This window comes from Channa argus, chromosome 22, assembly GCF_033026475.1.
Source record: "Channa argus isolate prfri chromosome 22, Channa argus male v1.0, whole genome shotgun sequence".
In the NCBI taxonomy this organism is placed as follows: Eukaryota; Metazoa; Chordata; class Actinopteri; order Anabantiformes; family Channidae; genus Channa; species Channa argus.
In genome coordinates this window covers 3,101,818-3,123,318 of record NC_090218.1, presented here as the reverse complement: position 1 = coordinate 3,123,318, position 21,501 = coordinate 3,101,818, and the positions used below count along the sequence as shown (strand labels likewise).

The window sequence follows — 21,501 nt, the reverse complement described above, 5'->3', positions numbered from 1 at the left end:
CTGACCTCTAGAGGCTGCTTTGTTCATTACACCAAGCCAATATGATTATGTTCAATAGCACAAATGCCACGCTAATGACCTAAGAGCTAAGCATAAAGTGCTTATGCTAGGCAGACAATCACAGATCAGTGAAATCAAAAGGGATCCTTCTCCATGGATTATGAATGTGATTAGTATTCTGAAAACCTGTCTGTTAAATAATTTGTACAATTGTAAATGTAAATGATTCCCATTCTCTGCAAGCTAGGAATTCACTGTATGAAATTTCACGATCAGGAATTCTACACGGTGTTTAACACTAAAATTGAAGGTACAGAACACCCACCTGACATAGTGATACTTAGGCCCTACCCTTAAAAGATTCTTGTTAGAGGTGCTATAATACTTTCAGAAGATTGTGTGGGGCGCTCCATTTCTGCAAACCTCAGTCATCACAGATGGGACCTAAAGCTGTCACCACAAACCACAGGCTTCGGCACACTCTACCACTTACTGCTGATGCCTCCTAGATGTCGGTGATTGTCTAACCTTTTTCTACATCCCTGACTAGTAATGACTCAAATGGCACCCTGTGGTGTCAAGCTGGGGGCACCAGCAGGAGCACTACTCTATATAGAACATTTTAAAATAGTCAAAGTAAAGATGCAAACAAGACAGGGAATAATAATTATTAAAATGTTTCTTCTGGCTGGTTAACTGAATGGGTATATTTTATGCACTTTATAGGATCCCTTACAGCTTTTAAAATAAGGTTTTGCGGGGTTGATCTTTTCTCTTCTGCAGAGGTGCCATCATCGCCAGGAATTGTACAAGTGGAACCTTTCTCGAGCACAGCAGTAGTAGAGTTTGCAGCGCCGGAGTCCATGGGTGGAGTGCCTGTTATCAAGTACAGAGTGGAATGGCGTTTGCCTGGCCAGGCATGGACTGGCAGGGAGTATGATGCTGTGGATGGTGAGTCATGCGTCTCCTCTCACCAAAATTATTTCAATGGGAGTTTTGTCCCTTTCAAGCAAATGTACAACATTATATATCCCGTAGACCATGAATACATTTACAATCATAATGTCACAAGAAATGTTATTAAGGCTTTTTTAGTATCATATTTTGCCAGTGACAGCTGAAGAAAAAGCACCTACCTGTGAAGTAGATTTCTGCTTGATGTCATTCATCAATATGTTCACTCTAATACAGTGGATGTGAGTGATGTTTTTGAATTTCTTTCTTCAGGGTCAGTATTTCCTGCTGCGCCTTTATCCATTGGAAGCCTTTAGCACCCAATCTCCACTCCTTGCTTCCACATTTATCTCAAAAATGGTTCTACTCCATCTCTAATGTGTTTTAACAAGTATCATCCAAAAAATCTGTTTAGTATTCATGAAAAAATGTGCCAATTAAAAGCTCTTGCCTCTCAATCATGAGGTTGAAGCATTTTTGGTATCAAGGTAATCCACTGACTGCAATATTTGGAGTACAAAGAGAAACTGCCTGTTTATAACGCAGCTAGGTGCAGCATTCACAAACTGTAATATTTACAATACTGTCAAACGTTAGTCAAGGAATAGGTGTAACATGTGCGACATTAGCAACATGACAACTGGCAACATATGCTACACTTGCTTTTGCCCAGTGCACACAGGGAACTATGGAGGCAAATGAATAAATATGCTTGTACATTTCTAATTGAAATGTATAAAAGACACACAACTAATAGTATTTATTTTATTTTTATTTTCATATTGTAGACATAGTATATGTCACTATTATGTTCCTATATTCCTGGTACACTGACGCTTGCTAAAGAGTCAAGGAAATATTATTATTATTAATATTATTATTATTGTTGTTGTTGTTGTTATTATTATGTGTTTTACCTAGTATTCTTGTTGTTTTTGTTGTTATGATTTTAGGGTAATTCTTTTTTTCTTTAGACTGCATCTCCTACATGAATAAAATATGGGCCCAAGCTAAAGAAAACATTCCTGCTAGCAACGGCAGTTAATCCAAAACTGACAGTAGCTGATGTTAGGAGGAGAGGTGGAACACAGTGCATCCTAAATGACAGATACTCAGACACCACTCACCAGCTCACACACTGACAGGCCCTAGATAATATCCCTGTCCCACTGAGGGTTTGTAGCTCCTACAAATCTGGATGGTTCTCGTCCTGTCCGCCACATGGGACGTATCAGTCAGTGGCTGACAGGCTTTGCTGTCAGCTCAAGGCCCCAGAGCCGCCTCTCTGGCAAGCATTCACATAAAACCCAACACATGCATCCATGCACCAACAGTATGTGATACCAAAAATACCTCATTCAACCACATGACTTAATCCACATATAATAACAGACTTTCCATAAAAAAAATAGTCACTGACTGGGCAGTGCCTGTTGCACTGCACAGTGTATACTTTATTGCAGCTTTAATGCAAATTATTAAAATCAGGTGTATTTGAGCTGCAGGGCTCAGGTGGAAGGAGGCAGCTATGTTACTCATAAAGAATTATTAAGTGGCCGAATCATGCCAATTAAAAGCTTATTGAGTTTCAAGTGTCTTTTGGAGTATTGTAAATCAGGGCTGCCATCACATGTTTAAAAGCAGTACTTCCCAGTATAGGTATCACAACAATCACTATGTGACTATACTGCCATCTCTTTCGAATATATATAATGTAGCTCACTCTTATTGAAAATGTTAATCTTTCATTTCTTATTTTATTACATTCCTTTAAATGTATTTTTCTCAACCCACTGAGTATCAAACCAACCTCCAATCTTTTACCATCACTGTACGTGTGAGGGCAAGAATTTTCAGAGGTAGATGTTTTACATCTCGGGCAAAACAAACAGTGAAGGTTAGAGGTAGACTAGGGCAATGTTTGAGGTTGTTTATTTATTTAACATACAAATGTATGCTACTTTATTTATTGCCCTAATACCTACAATGATTTAGTTCCCAGACCCTAATGTATTTCCTAATGTATTAAGTAGCAACACAATCATTACAACATACCAAAAGCAGTTGAATTCAGTCAGTTGAATGGCTGTTGTGATTTGTGGAGATAACCTTTTGCCCAACCCGAGGAAACCAGCATGTGGTAATCAGTGATAAATTACTGTGGGTCGCTGGAAATCTCATCTGAACATGAATGCTTTCCGCAGTGACATCAGTTTTACTGATGATGTTGGTGCCAAAAGCCCAGTTGTGAATTCATTTGGCCTCTTGCTTTTTAGCTGTATTCATCCAGCATTCATTTATGCAGGGTTCAGTGGGAAAGTCTGTCTCGTTGAAGAATTAATGTGAAACACATTTAGACTTTTCGCTGTATTTCTCTGTCATTTAAAAAGTTCTTCTCGACTGTTTTGTATCAGAGCCTAAATTTGTCCCCATTCATGAAATTACCTTTCATTACTTTGTATTGCACAACGAGATATCAGCCAAGTGGCTTTTTTGACAAAAGTCAGGAAACACATTTGTGCATGCAGCATAAATGTATCCTGATTGAAATTTCACCATTGCCATGCTCATATGCAAATAACTGTCTTGTCGAACAGAATCTATTACAGTGTTTGTGAAAACTTTCTGATAGTCAATTCTTTTTCAGGAAATAGAATAGCAATAGCAAAACCAAACAAATCAAATTCCACACACGAGTTAACTGCAGTGGTATATAATAGTAACCTAGGGAATTACTTATACTCAAATGAGTAAGAGGGATGAGTTGCAGTATTTCTCATACTGATCTTTTCTAAAATAATGTAGGCTTTTGTGAAAATATCAAGATGAAATTAATTTTTGTCCCTCCAAGAAAACAGAAACAAACATGGTCAATTTTTTCTTGTCTATATTTATGATGTTTTTGACGAACGAAATGCAAAATGTGTTATGTGAATTTTTTTTGCCTGAATAATGAAAGGCTGAATTTCAATGTCATTACACACAATGCCGAACGCAAACAGGGCATAAAAAGCAGCAAACTGTCTCGGTTCAGCATTTCTCAGGTCCCAGTATACGTCCATAGAATAAAAGCGTTTTGCTTCTAACAGGCATGACCAAGATCACCATTGTTGGCCTGAAACCAGAGACCACCTACGAGGTCAAGATGTCTGCCATCAATGGGAAAGGTGAAGGCGAGAGCAGCGTGGCCAGTCCTTTCAAGACTGAGCCAGTCCGTAAGTACTGCACTCACTGCTCATGTCCCTGCTCTCAGTAAACACTCCACTGACCCCAATGCTTTGAACTTAATGCTGTTGCTCACTCTAGTGCCTGCTCATGTCTAGCTGAGCCCAGATGCGTTCACCCCTACACGCCTTTATTCTCACACCAAGCTCCTACTCAGTCCTTTTCCATCCAGGCCACAAAAGATGCCTCTCCACTTCTTGATACAACTTGGTTAATTGTGGTAACTGTGCAAAGTTTAACCTCTGTATCCTTCATCACCGATCAGTATTGTGCTTCTTTCCTCGTGTATGTTTGAAGTGAGTATGACAGACCCTACCTCCCTTCATTTTGCAGAATTCTAACTTTTAAGCCCACAGCTCAGGTGATAGTGAAAGAGTTCCCTGACATACTCTTGCATTCTTAAGACTGATTTATACTTCAGTGAGAAGAAGTGTCAGCTCTGTATTTCTATTTTGGTGTCACCTTGCATTGTTAATATAGCAGCCAGAGGTCAAACCCTACAGGAGATTGTTTATATTTTTGCAAAGGAGATGGCAGAATGTGATGAAATGTTGGCAAGGTTAGGGAATTTATTGATTTGTTTTTTTGTTTTTTGTTTTTTTCTTACTTACTGTATTTTGAGAAAAGCAGAAAAAGTCACCTTAACACCACAGGAGAGACAGTAAGAGAACACCTGCTTGTCAGGAAGGCAACTGTTGACCATGCCACATTTGTTCATCAAACATGACTAACACCAGATTGCTGGATGTTCTGGAGTGACTTGATGTCACTCTCTGTGTTCTCAGCTTTTAGGGTTTCTTGTGGTGAATAATCTGAAGTCGGATAACAGCTGTGTTACACATATGGCAGAATTAGCAAACCTTACAGCAGTGAGCAGGTGCACGACACCTGTCATCGCCAGCATGTGTTGACTTGACATAGAATGCGTCATCTTTGTGGTTATTTATGTGCAACAATGCGTCAGATGATGTTCTCTCACTGAAGTATAAATCAGACTCAATAGAGGTCTATGAAACGCACATATTAAGTCCTTTCCACAACAAAGTTTCGACTCACAGTCAAGTGTTTGATAAGATACAGTAGCAAAATGCAGTCAACGGTCAGACAAATTTTTCACATTCTAAAGTCCTCCAAACCTAGTTCTAACAAGTATGACCTTGAGCATCTGACTTAAAAATGCTGTCCAAATTTTGAAAAAGGTTTTAGTATTGCAGTTCTTATCATGTATATGGGGAGAAGAATGACTTTGATGTTGGTTGGTTGTTTCAAACTACCTGAGCTATTACGGATGAATACTGGCCAAAATTACACATTACACATATACACAATTTCCCCTATGGGATCAATAAAGTTGTTTGAATCTTGAAGCCTGAAAAAAAAGAAGAAAGAAAAGAGTCCTAATGAACTATAATTATTTCTTAATCCTGTCTGTCTGCTGTGGACCTTGTTTATTCAGGCTACAATTAGAAAGCAGGAGCATTCAGTCAGCATTTAAAATCAGGGTCATGAATTAATCTTTGTTTTAGTTTGTAGCAGCATCTAAGTCATCCTTCCATCTGTGCTTCATTACCCCACCGCTTCTGTAAAAACACCTCAGCACCCTACTTCTTTTTTTCCCTAAAGCCAGAGAGAGACTTTGTCCTACTTTAAGATGTTTCAGCTCAGAGCAAAAGTGTCTTATGTGTTTATTCAGTTTAGTCCAACTACAAAATGTGTAAAATTGTGTTTGAGCTCAAACTTTATTTTACATATCCTTTATAGAAGTTAAATGAAAACAGACATGCATGAATCAGTTCAGATTGTACAGATTATATGTGTATTAAATCACAGTAGCAGGAGAGAGTCAAAGTCACATCTAAACTTGACATTACTTAAAAGACACGTTTCTGATTTGCATGGTAAAACTGCTTTAGGATTATTTAGGTGAAACTTGGCTGTTGGACAAGAAGAAGCAGCACCACTTTAAGACAGAAATTCCAGTAAGACACAGTAGCAGTGTAACAGTGAGTAAATAATGTGGCAGGACAGAACTGACCTCGTTCATTGTTCATATCTCTCATTTCATTGTCTTTGTTTCTTCTGTTTGCTTTATTGTTTTCTCATTATGGTTTTCCATCTATTCTCTATTCCACTGGACATTCAGAGCATTCAAGTAAGTTTCTTTCTCTTTGTTTTCTCTGTGTTGTTTTTCCAGTACTTGTTTCCATCTTCATTACATTTGTATTATTTTACAATTTTCTGCATTAAAAAAATAGTTGTAATGGCTGAAAAATACTTACAGTGAAAATATGAATGTACCATAAATATGTTCTTAATCATTTGGCATCTTCCATAGAAAGTTCCACACAAATCATCACCCAGTGTCCAAAACCCATGGACCAGAAGTCTTTTTTTTTTCTCTCTGCTATAAAGAGTTTATTGTTTTTGTGCAATGAAGCAGTTCAGCCAAAGGGTGTTATAAAGGGCAGTTAAAGAAGATACATTGTCTTCAGAGACAAAAAAGTTGAGTTGAATGATATAATATGGTAATCAATGTGGGATGGGAAAACAAAGATGGGTATCTTTGCACTTAAATGCCTCCATATTGAAACAAATAGTTTCAAGCCAAAGAAATCTTTTGGATTCCCATTTGTGCTCATGGTGCCTTAAGATATGGAGCTTTATTTAGATTGAGTAAAGTTACTGCTGCACAGAAAAACCGGAAATTATTATATATTTTGCTACTAAAGTTCAAGTCCTTCAATCAGTTTTTTTTGTTGTGTCGTTAGTGTAAAGCAGTTCACATTGTCTTAATTGTTTAAGAATAAGAGCGGCTGGAAAATCCAGGTATCGGTCATGTGATGGTTGTAATGTTGTGGTGAACAGGGGTCAGTGTCAGGACTCCATTTGCAACAAGCTGCCATGTACTGTGTGTCCTGACATCTGTCAATCATGGCCAGTGTTAAAATTGTCCTATGCTGACCCCTGTCCACCACAAAATTAAAACCAACCGGTTATTTTAAAGGTGTCACCATTGTTTTTATAAAATACCAATAATATATGGGATAGTGTGATCTGCCATAAATGATTTGAGGCACTGATTGCATCTGTTGTTGCAGGATAACAGTCTGTTAAAACAAAAACTTACAGTATAAATATATGTTATTTTGGTTTCTCAATAATAGTTTGTTCTGCTTGTATGTTTAGAAGAGTGTGCAGCAGGCTAGACTTTCTAAAAATCTAACTTCTGGATATTTCTCTATATGAAGCCAAAATAAAAGGCGTGGGAACAAAAGAAAAGGAAGCTGACAATGTACGCTCACTGTTGAACAAAGGAACACAGCATAGGATACTTAACAAACAACTCTCAGAAGACTTCTAATCACTGCAGTTCTGCGAATGCAATGCAGTTGTTGTTTCCATCTTTGCTTTAATGAGAAATTATTTTTTTCCTTTACAGACTTTGGCTCTAAAATCACTGTATGAGGAAACTTTATGTCAGCACATACTTTTTCACACAGTTCACACAAATGATTGTCGTCTTTTCTATATCAGGACTATTGATATGGGTTAGCAGGGCCCTACTCCAACTCCTAGTGAGCTTAGTAAGCCATCATCATTGGCTAACTAATAAGTGGACAGCCACTGTCCACCATCCAGAGAGCAACTCCAAATCCAGGCCAGCGCCTTGGTTAAGGGCAACTGTAGTAGTACTTGTTTTTATACTGCTGGATGATCTTGCCAACTACAAAAGCACAACTTTGACCTTTTTGTACTTGACTTTGAGAGAAGCCTTATGTCTTGAGTAAATGCAGTATAATTTTATATCTCAAAGTATAAAACAGAATGTTTTGTATCGCTGTGGTAAGCGCAGTCGATGTGCTAACTGATGCTAAAAAAGAGGGATTTTTCTAGCAAAACTCCCCAAGGCAGTGTGAAAAAACAAAAATGAGAAGCAATGAGCTCCTCTCATTGAGCTCTCATCATGTTTTCACCATCTTTCAGTTTCATCAGAGATACCGCCCCCTAGTGCTGCCACCAGTATGGCGCTTAGTGAGTATGCCAGTTCAGCAGTGTGCAGTGTGTGTTTCTTCCCACCGTGACCTCTCTCACCTGCTTGGCCTTGCAGTTAGAGTAGATGTTTATTTTTCACTGCTGTGACTCATAGAAGGGCAAATACTGAAAAACAACAAAACATATTGGCAGGTTCTTAACATTTGCTGTTTTGAATAATCTTGGATTATGATTTCACTAACATTTGTTGACATGAAATTGCCCTTCTAACTGCCTGACTATAAAATTGTGTGACATACAGTAGTTAACACAGTGTGTCTGCTCTTGTAGATCCAAACACATCATAGATTATTCTTTAATATATTAGTATGTGTCATATTAAGTTTGCAGTGATATGTTCAGTTGTGAAAATGCAGTTGTCATAATGAAAGTACCAGTAGATGAGGGGCTGCAGAAGTGATACCTACATATCATACTAATCTTAGCATAGAGGTAGTTAACTCATAACACTGTAGATCATAACACACTAGATTATTATACTGTTATTTTTGGCATAAACACTGAGTGATTGTAGGCCCCATGTTAATGTGATGCAATGCTACGTCTTGGCTTGGAATTTTTTTGAGAGCCCCCTAAACGTTTCTCATTGTGTTGTTGTCTGTCATCATTTCTATTCTTGATTAAACAATATTCATCAAAAACCAAATCGATACAAGAGTCAGAGACATGGCTGCATCGATAGAACACTACAGATTCTAACCAAATTCTGTAGAAAAAAGTAGGAAATCAAATCAAATCAATACAAGAGTCAGAGACATGGCTGCATCGATAGAACTCTACAGATTCTAACCAAATTCTGTAGAAAAAAGTAGGAAATCAAATCAAATCAATACAAGAGTCAGAGACATGGCTGCATCGATAGAACTCTACAGATTCTAACCAAATTCTGTAGAAAAAAGTAGGAAAGAAAATCTAAAATCAATATGATTATTAAAACCCAATGCCTTGAATGTCACTGCTAACATTTCATTGTGCTCCAGCCTGTGAATGGGCCTCTTCAGTGTGTGACACAACATGTCTTGTAGTTGCAACGGTCATATCAGGACATCTATTATGCAGTTTATAACATAGTGCATATTCAGCTGATAATCTCGGATCTATAAAGCTGCAAAATGCATACTGTACTACATATGTAGCACTTCCACAACCTAACCTGTGTCTAAGACGCTGTCAAACGAGTATAGAGTGAGGGGGCTTACAAGGTTTACCAAATGGTAAAGTGAAAGTACATGGTAAGTGAAATTGTTCTAACCTGTTACAGTGTATACACCCATAAATGTAACATTATTCACTCACTATTTCAAAAAAATGAATAGTATTGATATTGAAATGAATGTTGCAATGAATATTGCAAAATTACAACTCATTTACTTTGACGCAATTGACCCCTTTAAAGAATATAGAAATAAAGTAACACATCTACTCAACCCAAAAATAAATGAAATCAAAATTAATAACTCAAATACAATAATTTAGACTAAACTCAATATTCTTCCATAACAAATAAATTGTGGCCACCGCGGGGTCTGTCTGATCTTGAATCCAGCCTTGGTTGAATCTCCAATTGCGTGTTTCACTTATACAACTTTGAAACAAACTACTGACCAACTACTGCCAGCTGAGGTTATTGTACAATCAATTTGCAGCGAACAGCTGCTTGCTTCTGCTCTAATCTGTTTCGGCTACAATTTGTAGCAAACATGCTTCATAAGAAAGAAAGTACCCCTTTCTCCTTCATCTATGCTCAGTTCCATCTGTCCTCCATCTCTCTGCCCTTCCCCTCGCTCCTCTACCTCTCTTCCTCACCTGCTGCCAATCACAGCAGGTATCTCTGAAAGACAAGAGAATGAGCGATACAGCAGACATAGTATCTAAAACTAAAGGGGCAATCCGTATTTTATTAGAATATCTTTACTACCAAAATCTGTATTGTGTTAAACTCTGAAACAGATTATTAATTTATCAAACCTTTAGTAACTTACATTCAACCTGCAAGAATGGAATAATTTTTAGTATATATCAAATCAAATGAAGACATAAATAAAAAAACTGAATCAATATGCGGACAATGATCCACTGTGGCGACCCTGAACTCAAAGGGTAAGCCAAAAGGACAAAAAAATAAAAAAATTAAAAATGGGACTGATATAGAAAATAACCAATCTGCAGCATTTTAGTAAAAAGTGTCCAAGTACTGTATGATAACATGAATATATGTTAGCAGTTGGACTGCCCATTGTTTACGCTTGCGGAAAATGTAAAACTTTAGGAAAATTAAAAAAAGAAAAAAAAAAGAGTCTTAATTGTTGCAGTTTAAAATGTACAAAAACATGTTTAGTTTATTTTAACGTATCTTGAGATAAGTCTAGAACTTTACTGAGTCTAATTGTGACAAATTGTCTCACCTGAGTATAAAATGCAGCACAATTCACACACTGAATGCAAGGACAAACACTAAGTCTTCAAGTTAAAGGAAGTCTCTGTGGACCTCCACAATAACATTTTAGGATGAGACACACAACGATGTATAAAAAGTGCAAGTGTAAAAAACTATTTTAAAGCTTTGAATGTTTCAATTACGTGGCCTCGGGGGTCTCAGTAATTGTGAGATGCCAGAAGTATTGAACTAGCAGGACTTTTATTAGAGTTGCCCTTCAGGCCAAGCTGAGTAACAAGACAAGATGGCCAGGGAGGTGACCAGGAGCCTGACGGTCACATAAGAGCTTTAGATTTTTACTACATAGATGGCAGAAAGATGAACAGCTTAGTAAGACTCCACCAATCAGGTCTTAATTATTAAGACATAATCATTAAGACAATTCAGAGCTATAACTACTGCCAAAAAGGTTTCTACACGGTACTGAATTAAGAGTTAGAATACTTTTTATATAATATATTTTATATTATTTAGCAATTTAAAAAAATGTATGGTTTGATCTATGTATGGTTATAATGACCTATAGATTGATGGATAAATATTGCTTTTTTTCTGTTGGTGCAATAAGTGAAAAGCTCTAAAAAAGCTGCTGTAGATTATTTTATTTGATTATTAATTTGATGCTGTTGATGTGGTAATATCACTCTTGCAGCTGGTGACAATGGAGCTAAATTCTTTGTGTACTGAAAAAATACTCTCCATGACATTTAAACACACTGATAAATCAGCAAAACATTATAGAAGATTAAATTTTAAATTATTTGTATATGTTAAAAACAATAATGGATTCAACAAATTTCTAGAAAAAAAAATTTTAATCGCATTGCTGACATTAGAAACCATTTAAGTAGCTGTGGCTGTAGGACAGTTGGTGGCCAACTTAGTATTTGTACATTTTTATATGGCCAAAAAACTCTCTAAACCAATTAAAGTCAACTCACAGGCTGATCCAGCTGATCAAGTGTCATCAGAAATGAACATTGCTGAAGAGTGTTTCAGAGCAAGGGATGTCCCCTGTCTCAGAAAACACATTTCCTTATTCCCTTTCTCATTGTTTTCTTACGTTAAACATGGTTGAAGCTGGGGGAATTGAGATGTACACACAACATGAGATCATCTGATGTTACACTGAGTGTGAATCACCAAATTCCAGGCAGATAATTAATGATTAAACAGGAAGTTACCATAGCCATCGAGATGTCACATAGAATGAAAATGACTTAGCTGTTAAAGAGCTGTTTTTAACACTTTTTGTAAAGCCAAGCAACAAAGCCACAATAATAACTTTTTACCTTTGAAGCATAACTCACCTGACTGCTTTAATTTGTGGTTTACACATAACTTAAAGCAGCATCTAAAACATGTGTCATGTGCAAAGAAACATGATTTGTGTATTTGTTACAAGGTCACTGCAGCAATTGTTTGCATCATTTTGCATAACACTGCTACAGCTCCCCCTACACATAGTTGTTCATACTACACAGTCCAGCAGCTGCTGTGTTTTCTGCAAAGGCATTAGTCAAAAGCACATGTCTCAAATCATTTGTTTCTTCTAATGTTTCACATGTTGTCATACTGTTGTCTGCTCTGTTGTCATTTTTAGCAGCCATGGTTTTATATACCCAAAGCTACAAGTGTTTGCTTTGTCCTGCTTTTAACCTCCATTTCGTATTTGTCCTACACAAACCAACAGCAATAGTTTTTGTTTTGTCTTGAATTTTTCTTTAATAGCAGCCATTAGCTAGACGTTATAAACATTAACATTAATCATTAATCTGTGTTTTTGTTTATTTAAGTTTTTACATATGCTATACATGTTTTTACAAACAAAACAATTGCTTCATAATTTCATCATTTTTTTATATTTATTCAAAGAAATCCGTGCATTGATTTATGATCAATCTTTTGTCACAATTTCTTTTTGTTGTTTTGTCATTTTGTCTTTAACATTATTGTGTGTTTTGAACGTTATGTTTTCATCTTTTCAAAAATGTTTTGTTTGTTTCCCACGTGCCCCCTCTGCCTCTCCCTGCGACCCCCCTCCCTCCTTTTCCTTTCAATCCATGTGCGCGCACATCATGTGACTTTGTCATGTGACTCTTGCATGGTGCTGATGATGTCGTCTTCGCTGGCCAACAGAAGGTAATTTTTTTTTTAGTTTGAGATTATAAGTTCAGCTCTGATCATTCAAGGCATTAAAACATTTGTCAAATTAGATTTTTAGACATGCCATTATGACACTAATGAGATTTCTTTGCCCACTTTCCATCCATCATTATGCCATTCTGTAAATATTTTAATATTTAGTAAACCAGCACTAATCATCACTTTCTTTCATTTCAAGATTTTCTCTTTTTAGATAATGTGAGTTTTTAGCTCTAACCTAACTAGCCCCCCGATTTATCTTGTATATTATCTAGTACAATATCATATACTGGTAATACACACCAGGACATTTGTGGTTGTCAGAGAGAACTCAATGGAAACTCTTTTACCCTTTTTGCTCTGCTAGGATTAATGTCTCTTTGAAGCTATTTGTTCCTGATTGACCTTTATTGAAAAAGTGTTGGCTAATTCAAAAGTAACAAAATAATTACAACTACTTTGACTATTTTGAGCTAATTATCACATGTGGGTGCTCCTTTCCAATAGGTCACCAACAAACTGTCACTTAAGTTGGCCGGTGTACTAAAATGAAACATACTTTATATACTTTTTGAAGATTTCTTCTTGCGTCAAAACACAAAATTACAAATAAAGAATTAGAATGAGAATGCGAATGAGAATTTAGATCATTTAATATAATTTAGCCTTGATTAGTTGGCATATAAAGACTCAGCTACAACTGGATTGGTGGTTTTATTTCAATCTTACCACAATTTGTGTCTTTTTATTTGCGTTGTCTTGTTTATTTTGGCATTGAATTGTGCTATAACTGCCTTCCAGTTGGTATTAAAAATATTTTGAACCTTCTTAACTTGGCTGTGTGAAACCAGCAGTTTTGCTTTCACATTACATTTTTACTTTTTTTTTTCTTGTTCCATCACTACACTGTCTGCAATCTACATCACTACACACTAGTAAACGTAGGATTCATATTCACCCACAAAGCTGTTTTTATTGTCTCCCAAATGATCTACTTTTGCTCAGTGTTTCCACAATGATTAGATTCACAGCAGCCTTGCATTACTGCAGCATGCAAGATTCTTTCCTCTTTCTTGTTGCATCCTTGTTCAGCTGTTTCCCACGGACAATGTTGGTCCTGTCTGCATGTGTCTGTTCCCCATATCACACTGTAACTCTTGCAACCTTCAATTTACAGTACACATATACCCAAATATAAACTGAAGAAATATGTTAATAGCTTTTAATTAACCAAGTGCAGCTTTCTCTAAATATTCAGTTATAATAGTCTTCTGCGCAACCTTTGTCAGGGGAATTTTCAGTAACATGTGTAGTCCATGGAATTGGTCTGATTTAAAGTAGAACATTGTGATGGATTGTATTTTAATAATGATTTGTTAGTGTCACATTCTTCACAATATTTAAAGGTAATTTTGGCCTTAATTGCACTTTCACATAATGGTTGTCTGCCTTTAGTGTTGCATCCGATGGATATATGAATCCACACTGGATTTTTAAAATGACAAACTCAAAAGAAGGCTATCTGTATCCCACATCTTGTTTCAACTCTTTGTAACCACTGACATGCCAGTGTATGATGGAAGATGATGGAGCACATTGTCTTAGGTCAGGCTACATGTGGAACCATCCTCTCACTACTATGTCTTTGCGAGGGACACATGGGCAGTGCTCTACATGCTGCCCCTCCTCATGTGTGATGACTTACCCAATTTCCAAACTGCATGGTGGACCTTTCCGTTCTAACCACCCCTTTCTCTGTTTTAGCCTCAGAAACATTCACCTAACACAGAATGATGTCGATAGCAGTTCTGAATGTGCCAGTATCTGCCTCCCACCATGTTAACACTGCTGTTACTAACTGTCTGATTCACTTCCAGCATCTGTCATGTTCACCCCATTTTAGTGGAAAGCAGTTTGCAGGGAGAGTGCTCTGATGGTTATGTATGATAGAGAAACAGTGCGTTCGTGCATATTCATTTAATTAACTGCAGCCACTAACACTGATGTTTGAAATATAAAATATTAGATCTGGAAACATGAACGCTTTGTCTGTAGCCATTTGTAGCCACATGTATACCAGTGTATTTTTTAACCCACTCAATGACGAGCTTGCAAAGACATTCATTTAAATTTGTGTCATGTCTTAGATTGCAGTTTATTAGATATAATGGGATTTTTTTTCTGCTACATGCTTCTGGGGCTATTATTATTAAATTGTTTGCACAAGGCAATAGCTGTAATTACTGTGTGTAACCAATATATACATAATTGATGAGTTTGGGATGTTAGTCTCCTCCCTTACATCCCTTACAATGGCTTAAGAGGAAAAGCTAACATCACTACACACACACAAAACACCTTGACCTTCCTTCCTGCATGCCTATACAAATGTTATCCAAAGTAATGGATTAACATATCCAATCAAGGCCTACAGGCTCATTACCCAGCGTCCCAGCAGTCATTAGTCAAGAGGACAAAGCAGATATTGAGGAGCCTCAAGGAAAACAACACTCCAGCCAGTGGCTGTGAGACAGCCTCACTGCTCACTGTAGCTTCGAATTGCCCTTAAACAGATGTTCCTATCAAACTATTGGGTAAATCGTATCGTAAACCGATAAATTCTCGATAAAATACATGTTTGTGTTCCTGTCCTTTAACAAATACGTTAAAGGACACAAATACGTTAAAGGACAGCCCTATTGCCAGTGCATCTACAAACAAACATTTGACTATTTTCTGATCTTCCACCACCAAGTTTGGTAGGAAATGGAAAACAAAGTCTCCATCTGTCAAAGTCACTCTGTGACCCATTCATCAGCACTACCCTTGTCCTTAAAAGTTTTGAGGTGCTACAATAATATCACACTTTAAAGTTTGTTCCTCATGGTCAAGAGTCATAATAAGAGCACTACAGGTACTTGCCAGGGAACACAACAGCGATCAGTTTTTGGATTTGTATAGAACAAAGAATGATGTGTGTGGATACAAGTTTTTGATTAGTAACAAAAGTTTAAAAATCTATAGTTCTTTCTGAAACCTATAATTCAATGTTTTTCAAAAAGAACTGTGTTTGAACTTTAATTGGATATAATAAAAATCCATCTCAGTTTTAAAATAACAATTATTTCTAATAAATATAAGTATTTGTGGCCTCTGTTTAGCTCTTCAAATGGTGAGATTTAGGTCATAAAAGGACAGATTTGGGTGAAGACGGATCTATATTTTGTGATAACTACTGTATTGTTATACTCTTAGTACTTTTAGTAGTTTGTCTAAAGGTTTGGCTCTATATATTTATAAAAGTGAACTAAAAACGTGAATGTGCTACTCTGGATTTAATTTAAGATGCTTTAGTGTTCTCATCTTTTAACAGAGACAGACCGCACAAAAAGTATTACATTAAGCCAACTTGGGAGCCTCAATCAATCTGCGTTGCCCTCTGATTTTAGTGACTTACAGTTTAAAAAAATATATTTTACAGTAGAGGTTGAACTAGTCATCAATTTCAACAAGTACACTGTAGGAAGGATGGAATCAAAGCAGGCAACTTGTTTTTAGAGGCATAAACACACTTTTACCTCAACTAATCCTAATTCTTTGATTTTTTTTTGTGTAGGGGAACCCAGTGCCCCTAAACTAGAAGTCAAGGTCCAAAACAGAGGCAATTCTGTTAAGGTCAACTGGATCAAACAAGATGATGGCGGTTCCCCCATTAAACATTACCTGGTCAGATACAAGGCTGTGAGTATTCTGTGCAAGGCCGTGACAGAACCGTAGTGTTTTGGCTTTTTTTTTTGAGTTGGTTAGCAATGGTTTCATAAAACCTAACAAAGTGAAAACTGTGTTTTTTCTCCAGTCCATCTGTAAGCAGAAAACAATTCTAACCTTTTTTTTTCAACAGCAGTATATCAAGTTTCATCAAATATCCTTGCACTTTTCCTGTTTTCTGCATAAATTGGTCATGAAATGAGATCTGATCTTCACCAATGTCTCAAATATCAACACACAACACAATATTTATAGGCTGGTAAAACCCAAACAGTCAGGATCCTTCATGTCTTTATTGAGCACAAAGGTGGGGTCTGATCCTTTATTGACATCTCTATTGAAGACCTAAGACATGTTAGGTTAATTGGTGACTCTAAATTGCCCATAGATATGAATGGTTGTCTTTCTGTGTAAGTCTCTCTGTGTTGGCCTTGAGATAAACTGGCGTCCTGTCCAGGGTGTATCCCGCCTCTCGCCCTATGACAGCTGGGATACAGTTGGCTTCAGCCTCCCCGTGATCCTTAATAGGATAAGTGGTTACAGATAAGGGATGGATAGATAATTGAAAGTAGTTTCTAAATCACACCTCCACACTTGTGAAATGGCCTGGACTCCAGGTTTGTTCACACCTGACTCCAGCTGATGTTTATTGAGATCAGAAGCCTAGTGTTGCCATTATTTTCTACTCACCGCATGTGTCACCATATTGGTTTCTATCTGTCCAGGGACTGCAGATAAAAAAGTTGCCCTTTGGCTAATTCTGGTACTGAAGTGCTTATTAATCTACACTGTCCCTGCCAAATAAACCAATAAATTAAAGAGAAGTTTGTGTTTTATCAGCTTAGAAATATTGTGTTTGTTGATATTCATGAAACAGTGCCATCACAGTCTACCAAGTCTACCAAGTTTTGACTTTTGTCACCTTTATGTTCTTTTCTCAGAAGCATGTGTCTGATTGGAAACCAGAGATCCGCATCCCCCATGGCAGTGACCATGTGATGCTGAGCGGACTGGACTGGAATACAGAGTACGAGGTTCACGTTGTGGCAGAAAATCAGCAGGGCAAATCCAAACCTGGCATCCTGTCTGTCAGAACAGCTACAGAGCCAACCACTATCCCAGGTACTATTTTCATTATCCCATCCTGAGCATCCACACACACACACACACCAGCTGCAGTGTACAAAGGCTTCCACCGTGACTAGAAAGGTGTATTATTGAATCTTTAACTTTACTGGGTGCTTATTCAAAGCTTGCTGGTTTAAGGGGCTGACAGAAGTCATCTGTCTCTATCTATTACATAATGGAGATGTATGTTTTGACTTTCCTTATTGGTGCTTTATATTTATGATCAGTTCAAAACAATAATTATTATGTACAATATCATAATTATTATGTACAATATCAAGTGGATATGAAATTGTAATGCATGGGAATTTGAGTAAACCCTGATTAAATTTGCTACATTAATGTGAGACATTTTGAACATTAAACATGAACTGAGCTTTAAAATCTGTTACAAAATCAGACACAAATAATTTAAACTTAAATTTGACAGTGAGAATAAATATGGTGTAACGTATCTAAACAAAGTCCACAACACTATCTGATTATCGAATATAATCTAGCAGTAGCAGTTAAAGTCAATCATTAATATGTGTATAAATACACAAGTAACTTGAAGCATTTTTCCTCTGGCATGTACTCTTTGTTGTACTGTTAATGCCAAAACACCCCCTTGTTTCCAGTTTATGTAACCATTACTAAATAATTTTAAAAACATTGTGCTCACTTCACAAAATTAAAGATATCCGATCACGCAGGATCAACATTAACAACTTGAAATCATAGCACAGGCATACTCTGTGTATTTTTTTTTGTTCTTATTGATGCTCTGCTGATAAAACTCAGCATTGTGGCATCATGCTCTCATATTCTTCACTAACTCCTGGAAGGTAGCAGTTACTGGTCAATTTCAGACATCAGTCGAGAGCAGATATTAGTCAGACCCGGGCAGTTTGGCCAGTTAATACTAAGTAGTTCTCTACACAGGGGGTCACGGTCAGCCTTTTGCTCTGTTGTTGTGTTGTGTGTAAGGTAGCCATGTTAACTTGGGCTGCATCCCCATCACACTATACCTAAGCTGTACACCAGCTTCTTGTCCAACTATGTTTATCTTTCATTAAAAATATTACTTTGTTCTTACTCATCCAGTCTTGCTTCCATTTTCACATTCACTTTCAGTACTTTATTTGTCATTTTCTTCAGACGAGATGCACTAATTGCTTCAATCATGTTTCCTTTCAACTGTGAAGTGAAGATCTTATAAAATGACACAAAACTACAAAGTAAATTTGAGGGAACTTTCTGCATGATAGGAGCACAATTATGAGCAAGAATGAGCAGAATTAATATGCAGATATTAGTTATTTACTAGCTTTGGAAGTAGATAATGTTTACTGCATTTCCTAGCCTTCAAACTCACTCAAATTTAGAACCACAAAAGAACTGTGATTTCCACCTTGGACAAAACACAGAGGACATGATTGCAATCTGTAGACAGCTTTTTTTTAGATTACACATTTCAAAGTGGCTCATTACTAATATGTTTCCTGCACTGGGGCACCTTTGAGAACAAATAAGCTACAATAACAATAAATGAAGACAGAAAATAAATTAACCTGGCAAAACTCAAAATTGTGTAATAATGGCCTTAAATCCCAAAGCTAATCTACGACAAGAAATAGCTCACAACAAACACACACTTTGTGTAACAAATGCTAAAGCTGGAGTGTCCAGCTGTTAGTGAAGATTACTTGGCCTCTTTTAAAAAGTGGAACCACATAATTGAGCTTGGGGCTGAGAGTCACGGACTGAGTTGGAAAATGATAGATTAAATGAGAGAAAATTAAATAAATAAATGTTTATTTGATGTGATTTTTTGTAATCCGATCTGATGTAATTTGATCTTTCTGTGGCCATTTTTATCCTCATGCCTCTGGCGCTCTATGCATCAGTCTTGATTACAGGATACTTTAAAGAAACTTTAATGTCTCAGTCGTGCATAAGAAGCTACATTTAACCCATTTTTACAAATCTATCTATATCTATCTAGATATCTATATATAATTATATATAATTATATATATATATATATAGATATAGACGTATTTTACTGTGTTTTACTATCTGGTCACTCCATGCATATTTTTGTTTCTTTCACTCTCTCTTTAATCCATCTCGTCTTATTTTTATTTTTTCTGTCAGCATCTATTTTTTCTTCCACTGTTTAGATTTATAGGGTCTCAGAGTTCAGGGTCCATGACTCATGTAAAATAGAGTGTGTGGTCTAGTTAGGTGTGGATGCAGACCCTGCAGTCTTTGCATGGTACCACTTCCAACTGAATTCATTTTGTCTGTTCTTTACTGGAAGCCCTAAAAGGCAATTGCTGCCAGTGCATGGCACATAAAGAAACCAGTTATTTTCTTTTTTGTGTGCTTGCTGGGCAACAGCCATATAGCAGTGGGAGGTTTGGATCACTGATAATACTACAAGAGCTGAAGTTCACATGGGCTTCATCTAAGACAGTCCCCCTTTAATTCATGTTATTACTTTAATTTAATGTTTTGTTTTGGAATTTTTGTATAACTTCCAAGTTGTTGCTGATTTTCTTCGCTTCAAGGCACATGGGAAATTTCTGAAGTTTATTTTTAGCTACAACGGTTGAATTTAATTTTAGTAGGTTTCTTGTTAATGCTGCCTTCTTGTAAATACCCTACATCAATGCGATAAAAAATTGGCACTGTGAGGCAAATTGTGAATGCTGTGTTTTTCCAAAGTTGAGTTCTGATCTGTATAATTGTTTTTCCTTTTCAAACATATGCTCAGAAAGCAGTCACACATATAAAATGCTACAAAACCTATTGATATATGTGATTTGAATATATATGAGAATATAAGCTTTTTGCAAACATCTTAGTGTTAAGCTACCTCTTCTTTGGGGAAAGGATCTGTTAAGTCTTTTATGTAATTTGGCGTTTGCTGTTTCTGTTTGCGGTAGGTACAGCTGGGTAGCATTTGTATGTCACAGAAGGCAAACTGCTACCCAGCTGTGGAGAGGGAAATCATCCTAATTCTAATGCTGAAAATGTTGGTCAAAATAAACACAGCCTTTGTAAATTTGCTTGTGTGGACACAAAAGTGGCAGGTGTTGACAACTGATCCATCCAAATCTCCCCAGCTAAGGTTGACATTGAATTAAAACTACCAAAAAAAAAAAAAAACAACAAAAAAGCTATTAACTTTGGGAGTTTTTATAACATGAGCTCACCCCTTCATTCATGACATAGACGTGACCTTCATAACCAACCTCTGTTCTGGTTGTGTGATTTTGCATGGGTCATGACCAGTGGTGTAATGGTAGCTGAACAAGAGGCTCTACCATGTGTATTGTCCCGTCCTCTTCTTTGTACATGTGCACACATTCACACGGGGCATCTGACTGGTTATAGTACATTAATAATACAAAATGAAAAGACCTACCACGTGTGTGTGTATAAAATATTTATATCTTTTAGGCAATTTATCGCTTTTCCAACCCTGTGTCATAAAAATGATGAATTACAATAGAAAAAGTCTCACAAGGAACAAAATGCTGCTTGGATTACAGTTTAATAAGCTTAATGAGGATACCTCACTAATGAATGTTTCAACAGTATAAATGCAAATCATGTACATGTACAGTAATGCATACAATTTTTTCTGATATATTAATCTGATTAAGTAAGTCGATTTCTGTATGATGGTGCTGCTTTTGCACAGTACCTGATGCTGCTTTATAAAACCAATGTCATTGCTCTACACACCCAGAAGGGAGCTGCTCATTGGAAACAGAGCTTTTGGCTACCAAAGATAACAC

At 36.7% G+C, this 21,501-nt stretch overlaps 1 protein-coding gene across 11 annotated transcripts in view; it reads left to right on the top strand.

Annotated features, from left to right (window-relative positions):
• ncam1a (neural cell adhesion molecule 1a) overlaps positions 1–21,501 on the top strand; it is a 224,906-nt gene that overhangs the window by 181,654 nt on the left and 21,751 nt on the right. For 6 of the 11 annotated variants that reach the window (XM_067491676.1, XM_067491677.1, XM_067491680.1 and 3 more), the window contains 5 exons: positions 784–951; positions 4,044–4,169; positions 8,164–8,211; positions 16,431–16,555; positions 17,524–17,704. In XM_067491676.1, coding sequence (XP_067347777.1) covers positions 784–951; positions 4,044–4,169; positions 8,164–8,211; positions 16,431–16,555; positions 17,524–17,704 — 648 coding nt within the window. The remainder of the gene's footprint in view (positions 1–783; positions 952–4,043; positions 4,170–8,163; positions 8,212–16,430; positions 16,556–17,523; positions 17,705–21,501) is intronic. The other 5 variants (XM_067491678.1, XM_067491679.1, XM_067491681.1 and 2 more) reach the window with 1 other exon arrangement.